This window comes from Haematobia irritans, unplaced genomic scaffold (assembly GCF_050003625.1).
Source record: "Haematobia irritans isolate KBUSLIRL unplaced genomic scaffold, ASM5000362v1 scaffold_60, whole genome shotgun sequence".
Classification (NCBI taxonomy): Eukaryota; Metazoa; Arthropoda; class Insecta; order Diptera; family Muscidae; genus Haematobia; species Haematobia irritans.
This window is the reverse complement of record NW_027445820.1, coordinates 16,683-35,234: the sequence shown is the minus strand read 5'-3', so window position 1 is coordinate 35,234 and position 18,552 is coordinate 16,683. Positions and strand designations below refer to the sequence as shown.

The window sequence follows — 18,552 nt, the reverse complement described above, 5'->3', positions numbered from 1 at the left end:
ATCACAATGGACTGAATAGTCTAAGTGAGCCTGATACATGTAGCTGCCACCTAACCTAACCTAGGTTAAACGCACGTGGTGGATGCTAACTTTTAGACTTTCAACTTCAACTTTTCAATCACAAATTTATATATATATATATGTATATATATATATATATATATATATATATATATATATATATATATATATATATATATATATATATATATATATATATATATATATATATATATATATATATATATAATATATATATATATATATATATATATATATATATATATATATATATATATATATATATATATATATATATATATATATATATATATATATATATATATATATATATATATATATATTGCTATATATATGTGTATATATAGCAACCTAGCAACCCGGGGGGTGACCCCTTTGGAAATAAAGGGGTGTGATTTATGGTGGCAGGGTCCACCTTGGTTGAAGATGGATAGACAGTTGTGGCCCTCGCCACAAAACATTCCCGATACATCTTTGGAATCTAGACCGGTGCAGGTTCTAATTGTGTTAGGATATATCTTGCTTTTTTTGGCTCATACCCATCCTTCTAGTCGGAAAGATTTCGATCACAAAACTGTCAACTTGTCGTCGACCGAACTGACTCAAGCTAAGTACCGACTTATGATTCTGTCTCAGAAGATGTATTTTCCGACAGAGTACAATTGTCTTAGTCGAAGACAAACATTGCCGTCAAATAGTTGCCTCCTTACATTAACTCCGTTTTTGGATAAGCATCAGGTCATTCGTGCGAATGGTCGCCTTGGTTCTACAATAGCTCTTACGTACAATGACAGACACCCTGTTGTACTCTCTTGCAAAAGTAGATTTGCTCAACTTTACGTTGAGTTTATACATCGTCTGACTCTGCATGGGGGATTACAATTGACTCTAGCCACGATTAGACTCGAGTGTTGGATTATTCGGGCGAAGAATCTTATAAAAGCACGAATTAACCGATGCAAGGAATGTGTGGTTTCACGTCAGTTACGCCAGGGCCAAATAATGGCCCCGTTACCAGATGAGAGGACAATATTTGGTCGCCACTTTGCCCTATCTGGTGTGGACTACGCAGGTCCGTTCGACATTAAAATTACCCAGGGTAGGGGTTGTCGAATAACTAAGGGTTATATTTGCCTTTTTATTTGTTTCGTGACCAAAGCGGATCATTTGGAACCAATCTGTGAACTGTCGACGCAGGCATTTTTAGCAGCATTTACTCGTTTTGGTTTCGCGAAGAGGATGTCCGCGTAAAATGTACTCGGACAACGGCAGAAATTTTGTTGGCGCTGCAAAGGAGTTAGATGCAAGTCTTAAACGTGTTGTCTCTGAGCTACGCGACGAAATTGTCTTGCGTTACGGGTATCAACAAATAGAGTGGCATTTTATACCGGCAGAAGCTCCCCATATGGGAGGGCTGTGGGAGGCCGGCGTAAAAAGCTGTAAGACACATCTGAAGAAAATATCTGGTCAAATACGGCACACCTTTGAGGAGTTTGCCACTATACTTGCCTCCATAGAATGTTGTATGAATTCTCGACTTTAACTCCACTATCAGAAAGTCAATATGATCTCGCAGCGCTCACACCTGCTCATTTTCTAGTTGGCTCTTCGCTCCTATCACCCGCAGAATTGGAAGAAGTTGCTTCGAAAACTTCTTTGTTAAATCGGTGGCGTAAAATTAAAATTATTCAACAAGAATTCTGTCGCAGATGGAAATCTGAATACTTGTCTGAACTTAATAAACGTTTCAAGTGGAAAACCCAAAAGGAAAATTTGGCCCTAAATGATCTCGTAGTTTTACGAAACGAAAATATCTGTCCCACCCATTGGCGTCTTGGCCGGGTAGTTAAGTTGTACTTGGGGAAAGATAATGAGAAAAAGGTTGTAGACGTTAGGACACAAGCTGGGGTGGTCACCCGTCCTATCCATAAGTTAGTCCTTTTACCTCGAGTAGAATAATCAACACACTCAACTGTGTCTATTGGCCCAGTATGGTTCGAGCCAACAAAAGTATTTGTCTCTCACTAAGTTTGTCTCTTTTCTCCGCAGCAATGGATTTTAACGACGATTTTCTGTGCCCTTTGTGAATCTCACGGCACCCCTTGCGGAAATGTCGTTGCTTCCTCACTTTGCCTCCCCTTGAGAAACAAGCGTTTATTAGGGTTAAGAACGGGTGTACAAACTGTCTAGCATTGTCCCATAAGCTTACCAAATGTTCCAGTAAGGCTGTCTGCCGGGAGTGCGATAAACGCCACCATACCCTTTTACATGACTTTCCAGCCAATGGAACTAGTGCGTGGATTCAAATGACGGCATGGACCGTAATGTGGACACCCCGCGCACCACAGGTACACTCTCATATCCGGGTTTTGCTGGACCCCAACGTCATGACGAGTTATTACACTCCAACGGCTACCTTTCCAATTGAATGGGAAAAATGTAACGAAATATTGCCGGTGAGATTGTGGGGCTTGCGCAATGACGTGCGCACTGTATCCGTTGACCTGGTCCGTAGAGTTCAACCGGCCATAAAATCTCCAGGGATGTCCCTTATGCCTAACACTATCAGAACCAAATATGGAGTCGAAAATTTAGCGGACCACGGTTTCCATATACCATACCCGTGTTCAGTCGTTTTGGGAGCAGATGTTGCGCCAGTAGCGTACTTGGTTTGCCTGAAAGGGAGAATGGCCTTTTGCTCAAGAGACAATTTTCGGCACCGCTTTCTTCGAACAAATGTCCATCGATAAAAGTCTGGATCAACATTATTTTTTCTAAATTCCATTAAAATTTTGAAATATTCAGGTTCACGTTATTAAGCCTCATTTCTTTACATCAGTATTTATAATTACTTAATTATACTATTTACCATTTCCTTTAAGGATAATTATATTATTTACAGTTTCCCTTATATACTTTAGTACTCGAATTTTGTCGAACATTGAATCTTATCGGCATCAAAGTAGTTTAATTTTACTTTTCTTTTTCTTTAATTTATTTGTATTGCGAATTGTCGCATGGTGGGCGGCATGTCCACGCCACGGGCCAAATATGGTATAGACAAGGACGTACGTAACATAAAGGGAAAATAAAAAAAAATATATGTATGTATGCCCGTGTTAGTGGACATGTAGCTCCGCTATGTCTGTCTCTTGCCTCTTTCGAAGATCTTGCTCTCGCTCTTTTTCTATGCCCTTTTGAATCATATAATCAACAGAGGACAGTAGTCGGTCTGACAGTGGCAAACGAAGACAAAAGAGGCAAGAGGCAGCCAAGTGAATTACATTAAACTTTGTGACAGTGAATTGTATTAAACAGAAGATTAAAACACATTTTATCCAAGAAATAAGACATTGAATAAAATAGAATTTCAAAACGAACAAGAAAAGGTGTGTGAAATCATTCAACAAGTGGCAGCTGGGCGCATTAACAGTTGTTAATTGAGATTATTGATTTGTTTCTTATTATTATTAAAATCTTCAGTTTTGGCAACTTTCATACATCGGAATATTCCACACAAGATAAACTAGTAACACATGACTTCCCATCCCTGGACTATCTGGTTGAGAGAGGCAAGAAAAAGTCACTCAATGAGAGTGAATACCCATATGATATCAGGGCTGTACCATCGTAATTACTATATTATACAACTAGTGATCTCCCAGCTCTGGCCCAGGAAAACAAATTGGTACTCGACACAAATTTAAATGTACAACATTAAAGGCGAGAAGAATCCACTCGCCAGAACACCACCAAGTACCAAAATTCGCCTAAATAAAGGGTTTGTTATGTCGTTTTTCCTTGTTCGATTAAAAACTCTAATGGAATCTAATTTGTCGTTATATTTCTTTAGTCACAAAAATGTGATTTTCAAATTTTGTTTCGACGGAGTCGGAGCCGAGCAAAATTTCTACGACTCCGGCTCCGACTCCAGCAAAATCTTCAGACTACGACTCCAAGACTCCGACTCCGGCTCCGACTCCACAGCCCTGGTTCCAATATACATTTTGTCACATGGTTCTTTGTTGTCTCCATTGCATGTTTTTTGGCAAATAATATTAGATGTTCCCATAATTGGTGTCTTGTCTTTAGATTTTGAGAAAATGTTTTTTAGTGTATTGTGATTTTTATGTGCAATATTAACTTTCTTTCTGTCTACTATGTTCGATTTTGTAATCCTTTCTGAAATTCCTTTTACATAGGATGTTAACAAAACTAAAACGGAATTTCCGTACGATATAAAATGGCTTCTATGTTATCTCTAGGACAAAAGTACGGTCTTCCAACTCAAAGAACAAAATTCCTTTTGTTCAAATATATCGCAGATGGAGAAAATTTAATCCAGATGAACAAAGACAAGGAAGAGCAAGAAAAGGCTAGGACAAAGTTCGCAACATCAGTAGAAAATCACATTAACAAAATGTCCCTTAGTGGAAGAGAAAAGTATATTATAAATACAGTGGAACGAACCAAAATTTTTTTAAATGCCAACAAGAATATTTAAATACTAAACGCAGATAAAGAAAACGTTACAGTGGCCCTGGAGAAGGAAGAATATAAAGAGAGGATGTCAAAAATTTAAAAATTTGTTTAATAATAATAAGAAACAAATCCATAATCTCAATTAACAACTGTTAATGCGCCCAGCTGCCACTTGTTGAATGATTTCACACACCTTTTCTTGCCAACAAGAATATTTAAATACTAAACGCAGATAAAGAAAACGTTACAGTGGCCCTGGAGAAGGAAGAATATAAAGAGAGGATGTCAAAAATTTTAAAATTTTTTTAATAATAATAAGAAACAAATCAATAATCTCAATTAACAACTGTTAATGCGCCCAGCTGCCACTTGTTGAATGATTTCACACACCTTTTCTTGTTCGTTTTGAAATTCTATTTTATTCAATGTCTTATTTCTTGGATAAAATGTGTTTTAATCTTCTGTTTAATACAATTCACTGTCACAAAGTTTAATGTAATTCACTTGGCTGCCTCTTGCCTCTTTTGTCTTCGTTTGCCACTGTCAGACCGACTACTGTCCTCTGTTGATTATATGATTCAAAAGGGCATAGAAAAAGAGCGAGAGCAAGATCTTCGAAAGAGGCAAGAGACAGACATAGCGGAGCTGCATGTCCACTAACACGGGCATACATACATATATTTTTTTTATTTTCCCTTTATGTTACGTACGTCCTTGTCTATACCATATTTGGCCCGTGGCGTGGACATGCCGCCCACCATGCGACAATTCGCAATACAAATAAATTAAAGAAAAAGAAAAGTAAAATTAAACTACTTTGATGCCGATAAGATTCAATGTTCGACAAAATTCGAGTACTAAAGTATATAAGGGAAATTGTAAATAATATAATTATCCTTAAAGGAAATGGTAAATAGTATAATTAAGTAATTATAAATACTGATGTAAAGAAATGAGGCTTAATAACGTGAATCTGAATATTTCAAATTTTAATGGAATTTAGAAAAAATAATGTTGATCCAGACTTTTATCGATGGCCATTTGTTCGAAGAAAGCGGTGCCGAAAATTGTCTCTTGAGCAAAAGGCCATTCTCCCTTTCAGGCAAACCAAGTACGCTACTGGCGCAACATCTGCTCCCAAAACGACTGAACACGGGTATGGTATATGGAAACCGTGGTCCGCTAAATTTTCGACTCCATATTTGGTTCTGATAGTGTTAGGCATAAGGGACATCCCTGGAGATTTTATGGCCGGTTGAACTCTACGGACCAGGTCAACGGATACAGTGCGCACGTCATTGCGCAAGCTCCACAATCTCACCGGCAATATTTCGTTACATTTTTCCCATTCAATTGGAAAGGTAGCCGTTGGAGTGTAATAACTCGTCATGACGTTGGGGTCCAGCAAAACCCGGATATGAGAGTGTACCTGTGGTGCGCGGGGTGTCCACATTACGGTCCATGCCGTCATTTGAATCCACGCACTAGTTCCATTGGCTGGAAAGTCATGTAAAAGGGTATGGTGGCGTTTATCGCACTCCCGGCAGACAGCCTTACTGGAACATTTGGTAAGCTTATGGGACAATGCTATACAGTTTGTACACCCGTTCTTAACCCTAATAAACGCTTGTTTCTCAAGGGGAGGCAAAGTGAGGAAGCAACGACATTTCCGCAAGGGGTGCCGTGAGATGCACAAAGGGCACAGAAAATCGTCGTTAAAATCCATTGCTGCGGAGAAAAGAGACAAACTTTGTGAGAGACAAATACTTTTGTTGGCTCGAACCATACTGGGCCAATAGACACAGTTGAGTGTGTTGATTATTCTGCTCGAGGTAAAAGGACTAACTTATGGATAGGACGGGTGACCACCCCAGCTTGTGTCCTAACGTCTACAACCTTTTTATACCCTAAACCACATAGTGGTCAGGGTATAATAAGTTTGATCGGCCAAAAAATGTGCCTACCAGAAATATTGATTCTAGACCCCATAAAATATATACCGATCGACTCAGAATCGCCTCCTGAGTCGATCTTGCCGTCCGTCCGTCCGTCTGTCCATGTATTTGTTGTTCACAGGATTCCGGTCGCAATTATTAACCGATTTTGATGAAATTTGGTACAGCGACGAAGGGCACAAGGACGAACGCTATTGAATTTGGAAGAAATCGGATCAAATTTAGATATAGCTCCCATATATATGTATCGCCCGATTTCGACAAATGGGGTCACGTTGCGCGTTTTTTCCAACGGATCATCACCAAATTTGGCAAAAGGTAATTTTTTCCATTGACAAGGAAGAGCAAGAAAAGGCTAGGACAAAGTTCGCAACATCAGTAGAAAATCACATTAACAAAATGTCCCTTAGTGGAAGAGAAAAGTATATTATAAATACAGTGGAACGAACCAAAATTTTTTTAAATGCCAACAAGAATATTTAAATACTAAACGCAGATAAAGAAAACGTTACAGTGGCCCTGGAGAAGGAAGAATATAAAGAGAGGATGTCAAAAATTTAAAAATTTTTTTAATAATAATAAGAAACAAATCAATAATCTCAATTAACAACTGTTAATGCGCCCAGCTGCCACTTGTTGAATGATTTCACACACCTTTTCTTGCCAACAAGAATATTTAAATACTAAACGCAGATAAAGAAAACGTTACAGTGGCCCTGGAGAAGGAAGAATATAAAGAGAGGATGTCAAAAATTTTAAAATTTTTTTAATAATAATAAGAAACAAATCAATAATCTCAATTAACAACTGTTAATGCGCCCAGCTGCCACTTGTTGAATGATTTCACACACCTTTTCTTGTTCGTTTTGAAATTCTATTTTATTCAATGTCTTATTTCTTGGATAAAATGTGTTTTAATCTTCTGTTTAATACAATTCACTGTCACAAAGTTTAATGTAATTCACTTGGCTGCCTCTTGCCTCTTTTGTCTTCGTTTGCCACTGTCAGACCGACTACTGTCCTCTGTTGATTATATGATTCAAAAGGGCATAGAAAAAGAGCGAGAGCAAGATCTTCGAAAGAGGCAAGAGACAGACATAGCGGAGCTGCATGTCCACTAACACGGGCATACATACATATATTTTTTTTATTTTCCCTTTATGTTACGTACGTCCTTGTCTATACCATATTTGGCCCGTGGCGTGGACATGCCGCCCACCATGCGACAATTCGCAATACAAATAAATTAAAGAAAAAGAAAAGTAAAATTAAACTACTTTGATGCCGATAAGATTCAATGTTCGACAAAATTCGAGTACTAAAGTATATAAGGGAAATTGTAAATAATATCCTTAAAGGAAATGGTAAATAGTATAATTAAGTAATTATAAATACTGATGTAAAGAAATGAGGCTTAATAACGTGAATCTGAATATTTCAAATTTTAATGGAATTTAGAAAAAATAATGTTGATCCAGACTTTTATCGATGGCCATTTGTTCGAAGAAAGCGGTGCCGAAAATTGTCTCTTGAGCAAAAGGCCATTCTCCCTTTCAGGCAAACCAAGTACGCTACTGGCGCAACATCTGCTCCCAAAACGACTGAACACGGGTATGGTATATGGAAACCGTGGTCCGCTAAATTTTCGACTCCATATTTGGTTCTGATAGTGTTAGGCATAAGGGACATCCCTGGAGATTTTATGGCCGGTTGAACTCTACGGACCATGTCAACGGATACAGTGCGCACGTCATTGCGCAAGCTCCACAATCTCACCGGCAATATTTCGTTACATTTTTCCCATTCAATTGGAAAGGTAGCCGTTGGAGTGTAATAACTCGTCATGACGTTGGGGTCCAGCAAAACCCGGATATGAGAGTGTACCTGTGGTGCGCGGGGTGTCCACATTACGGTCCATGCCGTCATTTGAATCCACGCACTAGTTCCATTGGCTGGAAAGTCATGTAAAAGGGTATGGTGGCGTTTATCGCACTCCCGGCAGACAGCCTTACTGGAACATTTGGTAAGCTTATGGGACAATGCTATACAGTTTGTACACCCGTTCTTAACCCTAATAAACGCTTGTTTCTCAAGGGGAGGCAAAGTGAGGAAGCAACGACATTTCCGCAAGGGGTGCCGTGAGATGCACAAAGGGCACAGAAAATCGTCGTTAAAATCCATTGCTGCGGAGAAAAGAGACAAACTTTGTGAGAGACAAATACTTTTGTTGGCTCGAACCATACTGCAGCGTTGCCAGAATTGTTTCACCAAAAACCGCTAGATTTGTCCAAAAAACTAGCCAAAAAAAGCTAAAAAATGTTAAAAAATAGCTAGAAAAAAAGCTAAATTTTTTTGTATCAAAAGTCACATTTTTGATTGAAATTTAACAAACTTAAAGGCTTTATTTCACTTAAAATGCATATTATTTTAATTGTATTCATTTTATTTCCATTTCTGTGAGACTGTAAGAAAATCTATGTCATATTAGCTCTGTTTGCATACTCGATACATTTTGATTACTATCACAAGTCCTTCATTTATATTTCCTAGTAAAAAACTTTTTTCCCGGTAAACTTGCAATTATCAGCTGGTTAATCGTCAACAAGTCCAATGTCGCATAGAACTGCATTAGAAAATATCAATATATTTCGTTTTAACTGAATTAATGATAAATTCGTGAACGTGTACACTTCACCTAATATTACCCAAGAGAATAAAACCCATTCTAACTGTCTTGCAAGTTTATACTGAATAACTTTTATTCGAAAATTTCCCATACAAACCTATTGTCCAATTTTCGTAAATGTAAATCCATTCCATTAATAAATAGCAGATTTATTTTGATCCTATCACTACGAATTTTTTATTGCATTTTTTGATGTAAAAAAAATAATACCACATTCAAAACTTTATTTCCTTAATTATTTCTATGTTCTGTTCCAAAGATTTTGTACACTAATGATTTTGGTATTGATTCAGAGTCAAATTTGAATTTATTCGGTTTTTCAGCTTTTTCTTCATGAGCTATCACAGTGCTTTAAAAATGTGCTAACGACCACTTAAATTTCCAAATTCAGACTCGACTTTAAGTAGAAATTATTCTGTGTATAAAATGTTGAAAAACCTCTTCTATTTTTGAACGCTATTTTGGTTTGTGGTCAAGATACAAAAACTCCACAAATTTAAAGACTATTTAATTAATTTTAAGAATTTTTTAGAATTGACCCTAGCCTTCTTTCATGAAAAGATACCCATTTTTAAGTTGAATCACTTAACTATAAGGACAAAACGATTTTATTGGCTTTTGGACAAGGAAAACAGTTTATAACATATAAGAGAAATTCACAAATGCTATTATAACCAAAATTCGCGTTCGTATTTTAAAGACATGAAATCTTTGGCCTCATGACAATATTTTTTCAGTGCACAAAGCAATTCACATCCACTATTTTAATTTAGTAATATCATAATAACTTTAGAATACGTATTAAAATAACATAAAAAGGATAAACGAGTCAAATGCTATTATTCCTAATAATTTACTGACAGTTTATATAAGGAATTTGTATGGTAATAGTAGATTTAAAGTTTACGATAACTTTTATGAATACGAGGGAAAAAACTTTACATCAAGGTGTATTTGCTGCAAAAATGCCCGCATAATGGCTGGAATAATTATTAAGGCTTCAATTGAGCTTTGAAATATGCGGAAACCCTTATTATGGCAGCAAGACTTAGATAAAAACGAAGTTTTATCCATATTTCAATAGGAACATGTCGAAAATAAAAAAAACCCAAAAATAGCTAAAAGGGTCATGAAAAAAAGCCAGAAAAAAAGCTAAAAGCTAAATGCATTTTTTCCCCGCTAAACGTCTTCAAAAAAAGCCAAATCTAGCGGGAAAAAAGCTAAATTGGCAACGCTGCCATACTGGGCCAATAGACACAGTTGAGTGTGTTGATTATTCTGCTCGAGGTAAAAGGACTAACTTATGGATAGGACGGGTGACCACCCCAGCTTGTGTCCTAACGTCTACAACCTTTTTATACCCTAAACCACATAGTGGTCAGGGTATAATAAGTTTGATCGGCCAAAAAATGTGCCTACCAGAAATATTGATTCTAGACCCCATAAAATATATACCGATCGACTCAGAATCGCCTCCTGAGTCGATCTTGCCGTCCGTCCGTCCGTCTGTCCATGTATTTGTTGTTCACAGGATTCCGGTCGCAATTATTAACCGATTTTGATGAAATTTGGTACAGCGACGAAGGGCACAAGGACGAACGCTATTGAATTTGGAAGAAATCGGATCAAATTTAGATATAGCTCCCATATATATGTATCGCCCGATTTCGACAAATGGGGTCACGTTGCGCGTTTTTTCCAACGGATCATCACCAAATTTGGCAAAAGGTAATTTTTTCCATTGCCCTTCAAGTCTGCAAAATTTCATCCAAATCGGTTCAGATTTAGATATAGCTCTCATATATATGTATCGCCCGATTTTCCCAAATTTGGCCACAAAACCTTTATTTATCAACCGATCTTACTCAAAGTTGGCTAAATATAATCTTCTATAGCACTAACTATATGTGCAAAAAATCATCGAAATCGGTTCAGATTTAGCTATAGCACCCATATATATGTGTACCGCCCGATTTTTCTAAATTTGGCCATAAAACCCTTATGTATCAACCGATCTTACCTAAATTTGGCTAAATGTAGTTTTCTATAGCACTAACTATATGTGCAAAAAATCATCGAAATCGGTTCAGATTTAGATATAGCTCCCATATATATGTATAGCCCGATTTTCCCAAATTTGGCCATAGAACCCTTATTTATTAACCGATCTTACTAAAAGTTGGCTAGATCCAGTCCTCTATAGTACTTACTATATGTACAAAATTTCATCGAAATCGGTTCAGATGTAGATATAGCTCCCATATATGTATCACCCGATTTTAAAAAATTCGCCCCTAATAACCTTATGTTTGACCATACAGGCCTCATTTCTGAACTGATCTTACTCAAATCTGGCACAAGGTAACCTTTTGTGGTATTAATAAAAGCCGTAAAATATTATGCAAATTGGTTCAGATTTAGATATAGCTTTCATATATATACATCACTCGATTTTCCAAAATTTGGCCATAGTACTCTTATTTTTTAATCAATGTTACTCAAATTTCAAATTTTGATGTACTAGCCGATCGTACTTATACGTACTTGTAGCTCTTACATAAGAATATTGCTCGATTTTTACAAATTTGTATTTATTACCCACACTAATTTAACGATTTTCTCTTTTTTAATAATGGGCTTAATATTAGTGGCATACTATAGAACATTTTGTCAAAATTGTATTTCTATAGAAATTTTTTTCAAAATATTATTTCTATAAAAATTTTTCTCAAAATTTTATTTCTGTGGAATTTTTTTTTCAAAATTTTATTTCTATAGAATTTATTGTCAAAATTTTATTTCTATAGAAAAATTTCTCACAAAAATTTGTTTATAGAAACTTTTTCCAAAATTTTATTTTTATAGAGATTTAACAAAAAAGATTACTAATTTGGGTAGAATTCTACCAACTGTGGCAACCGTGGTGGTAATACAAATTTATATTCTAAGTTATATACGTTGCATATTCATGTTTTGAGATAATAAAGTTCTTAGAACCATTTTGGTTTTGTAAAATTTTTTTAAATTTAACGAAAAATATAGTAGGGAAAATTGTTTGGGAATGTATGGGAAAGTAGGGAACTTTTTTTGTTCTTGTAGGGTAAACCGAAAATTTTCCCTGACAACATTGACTATGAGCTATAGTCAGATTGACACAAATCACCCATAAACATGTACCCCTTAATTTTCTTAAATATGCAACTGCGGTTGATCTCCCATACCTATATCAATGTTACCCCACAAATGCTTATGATTACTAATTCAGTAAGGGTGGTTTAGGGTATGATATAGTCGGCCCCGCCCGACTTTCTACTTTACTTACTTGTTCTCATTATCTTTCCCCAAGTACAACTTAACTACCCGGCCAAGACGCCAATCGGTGGGACAGATATTTTCGTTTCGTAAAACTACGAGATCATTTAGGGCCAAATTTTCCTTTTGGGGTTTCCACTTGAAACGTTTTTAAGTTCAGACAAGTATTCAGATTTCCATCTGTGACAGAATTCTTGTTGAATAATATTAATTTTACGCCACCGATTTAACAAAGAAGTTTTCGAAGGAACTTCTTCCAATTCTGCGGGTGATAGGAGCGAAGAGCCAACTAGAAAATGAGCAGGTATGAGCGCTGCGAGATCATCTTGACTTTCTGATAGTGGAGCTAAAGGTCGAGAATTCATACAACATTCTATGGAGGCAAGTATAGTGGCAAACTCCTCAAAGGTGTGCCGTATTTGACCATATTTTCTTCAGATGTGACTTACAGCTTTTTACGCCGGCCTCCCACAGCCCTCCCATATGGGGATCTTCTGCCGGTATAAAATGCCACTCTATTTGTTGATACCCGTAACGCGAGACAATTTCGTCGCGTAGCTCAGAGACAACACGTTTAAGACTTGCATCTAACTCCTTTGCAGCGCCAACAAAATTTCTGCCGCTGTCCGAGTACATTTTACGCGGACATCCTCTTCGCGAAACAAAACGAGTAAATGCTGCTAAAAATGCCTGCGTCGACAGTTCACAGACTGGTTCCAAATGAACCGCTTTGGTCACGAAACAAATAAAAAGGCAAATATAACCCTCAGTTATTCGACAACCCCTACCCTGGGTAATTTTAATGTCGAACGGACCTGCGTAGTCCACACCAGATAGGGCAAATTGGCGACCAAATGTTGTCCTCTCATCTGGTAACGGGGCCATTATTTGGCCCTGGCGTAACTGACGTGAAACCACACATTCCTTGCATCGGTTAATTCGTGCTTTTATAAGATTCTTCGCCCGAATAATCCAACACTCGAGTCTAATCGTAGCTAGAGTCAATTGTAATCCCCCATGCAGAGTCAGACGATGTATAAACTCAACGTAAAGTTGAGCAAATCTACTTTTGCAAGAGAGTACAACAGGGTGTCTGTCATTGTACGTAATAGCTATTGTAGAACCAAGGCGACCATTCGCACGAATGACCTGATGCTTATCCAAAAACGGAGTTAATGTAAGGAGGCAACTATTTGACGGCAATGTTTGTCTTCGACTAAGACAATTGTACTCTGTCGGAAAATACATCTTCTGAGACAGAATCATAAGTCGGTACTTAGCTTGAGTCAGTTCGGTCGACGACAAGTTGACAGTTTTGTTATCGAAATCTTTCCGACTAGAAGGATGGGTATGAGCCAAAAAACGCAAGATATATCCTAACACATGTAGCGCCCTCGAGAGACAAGAAAACCGTTCTAGAAAATCATCCATATCGTCAGACCTAGCAACTAGAACCTGCACCGGTCTAGATTCTAAAGATGTATCGGGAATGTTTTGTGGCGAGGGCCAAATCTGTCTATCCATCTTCAACAAAGGTGGACCCTGCCACCATAAATCACACCCCTTTAATTCCAAAGGGGTCACCCCCCGGGTTGCTAGGTCCGCAGGATTATCAGAAGTGCCAACATGTCTCCAATTACTTCCCACCTTTTCATGAATAATAGACACCCTGTTGGCGACAAACGTCGTCCAATTGTGAGATGTTTTTTTGAGCCAAGATAGTACTATTGTTGAATCGGACCAAGGTATCAGCGTGTAAGGTTGCACGTGAAGCTGCGGCAATAAAGAATCGGCCAATTTGGCCGGTAAGAAGGCTCCACATAGTTCAAGCCTTGAAATTGACATCTTCTTTATAGGTGCAACTTTCGACTTCGCGACAAGTAACTTCGTATAAATGATACCCTCTACTTCCACACGGATATATACCGCGGCAGCATAGGCTAACTCAGATGAGTCGCAAAAACCGTGATATTCCACGAGACACTATGGAGAATAGTTCAACCATCTATCTATCTTTATATGGTCTATTCCCTCATAATTTGAGACAAAAGTTTTCCACTTTAATAGTGCCAAAGGTTTTATTGGATCATCCCATCCAATATCGTCAAGCCACATCATTTGCATAAGCACCTTTGCATTTATTATCACTGGTGAGAGCCAACCTAACGGATCGAAAAGCCGTGCTATGATTGAAAGCACTTCCCTTTTCGTAAATAATTCCTTGTGAGCCAATTTCTCAGTGACAAAATAGAAACTATCAGAGGCAGCATTCCATCTTATGCCAAGCGTTTTACAGAGCTCTTGTCATCAAAATCCAATAGCTGCTCATTAAGTAGATGGTCACGAGGTAAATTCTCTAAAATTTTTCTATTATTAGAAGTCCATTTTCTGAGCTGGAATCCAGCGGATTCTAAAATAGCAATTAACTGGTCTCGAGCCTCCAATGCCTCCGAGACAGAATGTGCTCCCACCAATGAGTCGTCTACATACATATTGTCCCTCAAAATTCTCGACCCTAAAGGAAACCTTTCCTTCTCATCTTCTGCTAACTGCAATAATGTTCTCAGAGCCAAAAACGGGGCGCAGTTGACCCCAAAAGTCACGGTATTTAATTGAAAATCTTGTATTTCTTCTTCTGGAGAGGCACGATATACAATTCGTTGATACGGGGTATGGTCCGGATTGACCAGAATTTACCTATACATTTTAGTTATATCGGCGTTAAATACGTATTTATAAAACCGCCAATTAATATTGCATCGTTAAGACTTTTGGCATTTGCCATGGGCAAGAGGCATTAAACACCACTCTCAAATTCGTCGTAGTGCTTTCTGGCTTAAAAACGCCATGATGAGGCAAATAAAAATAATTACCAGAATCTGATTTAGGAGCATCAACTTTCTCCATATGTCCAAGAGACAAATATTCCTCGATAACTTGTCGTGGTCCCAGGACCGCTGCCCCTTTGGAGTTTGGAAATAAACTGACTATGCGCTGGCTGCTGGAGTTCAAGTCCCGGCTATGGCTCAGTCGAACGGGCGCGGTTCTTGTCAGTTTAAATCCACCAGGCAGTTGACAAAGAAAAAGGAAATCAACCAGCTGCAGGATGGCAAACAAGACGAAGATGATGTGCACTACCTGAAGACTATGGTGTTCTGTACCGCTAGTTGGAGAGCACGGTAAGTTGTTCTTGTGCCCTGATGTTCCCTCCCCACCATAGTATCCTTTCCATCTGTTATTATAATGGATACCCCAAAAAATTTTATTTCTATAGAAAATGTAGTCAAAATTTTATTTTTATAGCAGCAAATGTTGTCAAAATTACATTTCTATAAAAAAATTTGTCAAAATTTTATACGTTTAAAAAATTTTGTCAAAATTTTACTTTTATAGCAAATGGTGTAAAAATTTTATTTCTATAGCTAATAACATATTGTCAAATTTTTATTTCTATAGAAAATAAAAAAAAAAAACAATTTTTACAGCAAATGTTATCAAAATTTTGTTTCTATAGAAAATATTGTCAAAATTTTATTTCTATAGAAAGTTTGTGAATTACCTCTTAGTTGGAGAGGAATATTTTGCAAAATCTGCCAAAGCCCATACACGTTATTGTACTTCACTTTTATACCTTCTATAACAAATTTAATACTGTGATTGAAAGTGGAAATATCTCTAGAAAAATCCCTAAATCACTTTATCCCCAATCAAATCCTCAGATCCCCAAAGTGAAAAAAATATCCCCAACCACGAGAAAAAATCCCCAGTTTGGGGAAAAATCCCCTAATCTGACAACACTGGTTCACGAATGTTTCATCGAAATTACTTGTAGTACTGCAATTGAAACAAGGTATTTCTCTTGATTATGTCCAGATAAAACATTAAAATAAAGACATATGCATTACGGTTTGGGTTCCAAATAGTCTTTCAAAAAGGACATCGCTTCTGTATACTTCCATGAAACCTCGTATTCGGGGGCACCACTACCCGACTTAAACTTCAGATTTTCTCTTACATACCTCTCCCGCAATCTCTTCCACCGAGATTGGCATTGTTTAACTACAAATTCGTAGGGATATTATTATTTCCAACAGCGCTTGCGACATTTGTCCAAGCCTTTTCTTTTGCCAATTTATTTCGGAATTTGAAATTCCTTTTATTAAAAAGGCACACGTATTTTTGAATGCTATTTATTAGTTCCTCCTCAAACATTTTGAAATTTTTGAAAATTCCGTTTGTAAACAAAATGACAGTTGTCAAAGTCAAAGCAGCCTACTAACGCCCAAAAAGTTGAAATATTTTAAACTTTTTTGACGCTTCGGCACCAAGCTTACATTTATTGTGTGCACACACATATAATTGTGAATGTTTCAACTTTTTTCGATGCAAAGAACAAAGCGAAGAATCCTCCAAACTAATTCAAGTTTTTTTTTCTCTCAGGTACATACAAAATATCAACAAAATGTAATTTTACTGTGTTTTAAGTTTACCCTCTACGGACGAACCTGCTGGCTATACGGTCTGGACTCAAATAATCCACTGAGCCGGCCTAACCAGGTCTCAGAAAAAAAACATAATAAAACGGATGGACAGAAGTGCAAACATAAATTGGGCTATTGACTCTAAGAACGGAGTGACTCGAATCTATTTCGACCCTCTTATGGCACGGCGATATAGGGAGGAAGAAGTATTTCTGAAGCCTACCCTGACTCATACCAACGATCGACCGAAAAGAAACTGTTGTTACGATTCCTTTCCTAATCTTTCCCAGAAGCTCGCGTCTAACATTCGAAAATATCCACCGACGGGACTCTCTACGAGACCAGTAGGAAATTTGTCGCAACAATCACTAAAACTTTGATGTGGAAAACCCGAATTCTCGGGCCCCATGTTGCGGGCGCCATTCTTGTCGTGGTCCCAGGGACCGCTGCCCCTTTGGAGTTTGGAAATAAACTGACGAAGCGCTGGCTGCTGGCGTTCAAGTCCCGGCTATGGCTCAGTCGAACGGGCGCGGTTCTTGTCAGTTTAAATCCACCAGGCAGTTGACAAAGAAAAAGGAAATCAACCAGCTGCAGGATGGCAAACAAGACGAAGATGATATGCACTACCTGAAGACTATGGTGTTCTGTACCGCTAGTTGGAGAGCACGGTAAGTTGTTCTTGTGCCCTGATGTTCCCTCCCCACCATCCTAGCAAAAAATGGAGCACTATTTCAGCAGGATTGTAAGGGAGAGAGGCAGTACGAACTGCTTACAATACAACCGAATCAGCGCTGATTTTTGTGGGCGATTTCCCGATTTATAGCAGCTTCAACATAGCGCTGATATAATTGCTCATTTCAATAACAATATTGCTCAGAAGTGAGCAATATTGTTATTGAAATATAGGAAAACAGCACTACCTTTCGCGCATCTATACTGCATGAAATGGTTGCAATAACGTAAACGAATGATCATAAACTAGTTTGGTTACTCGTTTACGTTATTGCCGCCGATACATGCAGTGTGGATGCACTGCCTACTTCATTGTATACCAAAAAGCGCAACTAAACTTTATTGCTGAAATATTCCGTTCCGAGTACGTTTGCGTATAGTATGTGGTATAAATGTTGTTCTTAAGGGGTCTGTCCACAAATAAAAATTATTTCTGGTCTTACGCCTTTCTCTTGCAGGACCTCGGGGACGACATGAATTACTGACAGGAGGAATAAACACCTCTGGCTGACTAAACAACAAAAGAGACACTACAGCCTAGCTTGAGCTCAACCTGTTCGTAGGTCCTAAAGCTCCCTTCTATTACGGGAGTAATTTCCTCTTTACGCAGTCATGTTGACCCTACCACCTGTACAATATCTACTCATGAACTATCTCTTGAGGTACCTGGGTATCGCCAGACGGCTAGTACTGGATCAATCATGCATCAGATGGGTTCCCTCGTTGTGACAGTGGAGATGGGCAACGTAGGTATAGTTTGCTCGTATTTTCTTTTCTTTGTTACCGAATTTGTTTTTGTTTTGTACTTTCACTCTTATCTTAGTTCAATTTTTCCACGGTCTTCATGTGCTATCTAATTTTT

At 37.8% G+C, this 18,552-nt stretch overlaps 2 protein-coding genes across 2 annotated transcripts; both read left to right on the top strand.

Moving 5' to 3' along the window:
• The first annotated feature begins 468 nt into the window (after positions 1-468).
• LOC142242802 (uncharacterized) lies at positions 469-1,293 on the top strand. Its single transcript, XM_075314332.1, has one exon. It carries the CDS (start codon positions 469-471, stop codon positions 1,291-1,293), a length of 825 nt encoding a protein of 274 aa, XP_075170447.1.
• Position 1,294: 1 nt separating this feature from the next.
• LOC142242801 (uncharacterized) lies at positions 1,295-2,232 on the top strand. Its single transcript, XM_075314331.1, has 3 exons — positions 1,295-1,565; positions 1,643-1,923; positions 2,092-2,232. The coding sequence occupies exons 1-3, from the start codon at positions 1,295-1,297 to the stop codon at positions 2,230-2,232; spliced, it is 693 nt and encodes a 230-aa protein (XP_075170446.1).
• Positions 2,233-18,552: the final 16,320 nt, after the last annotated feature.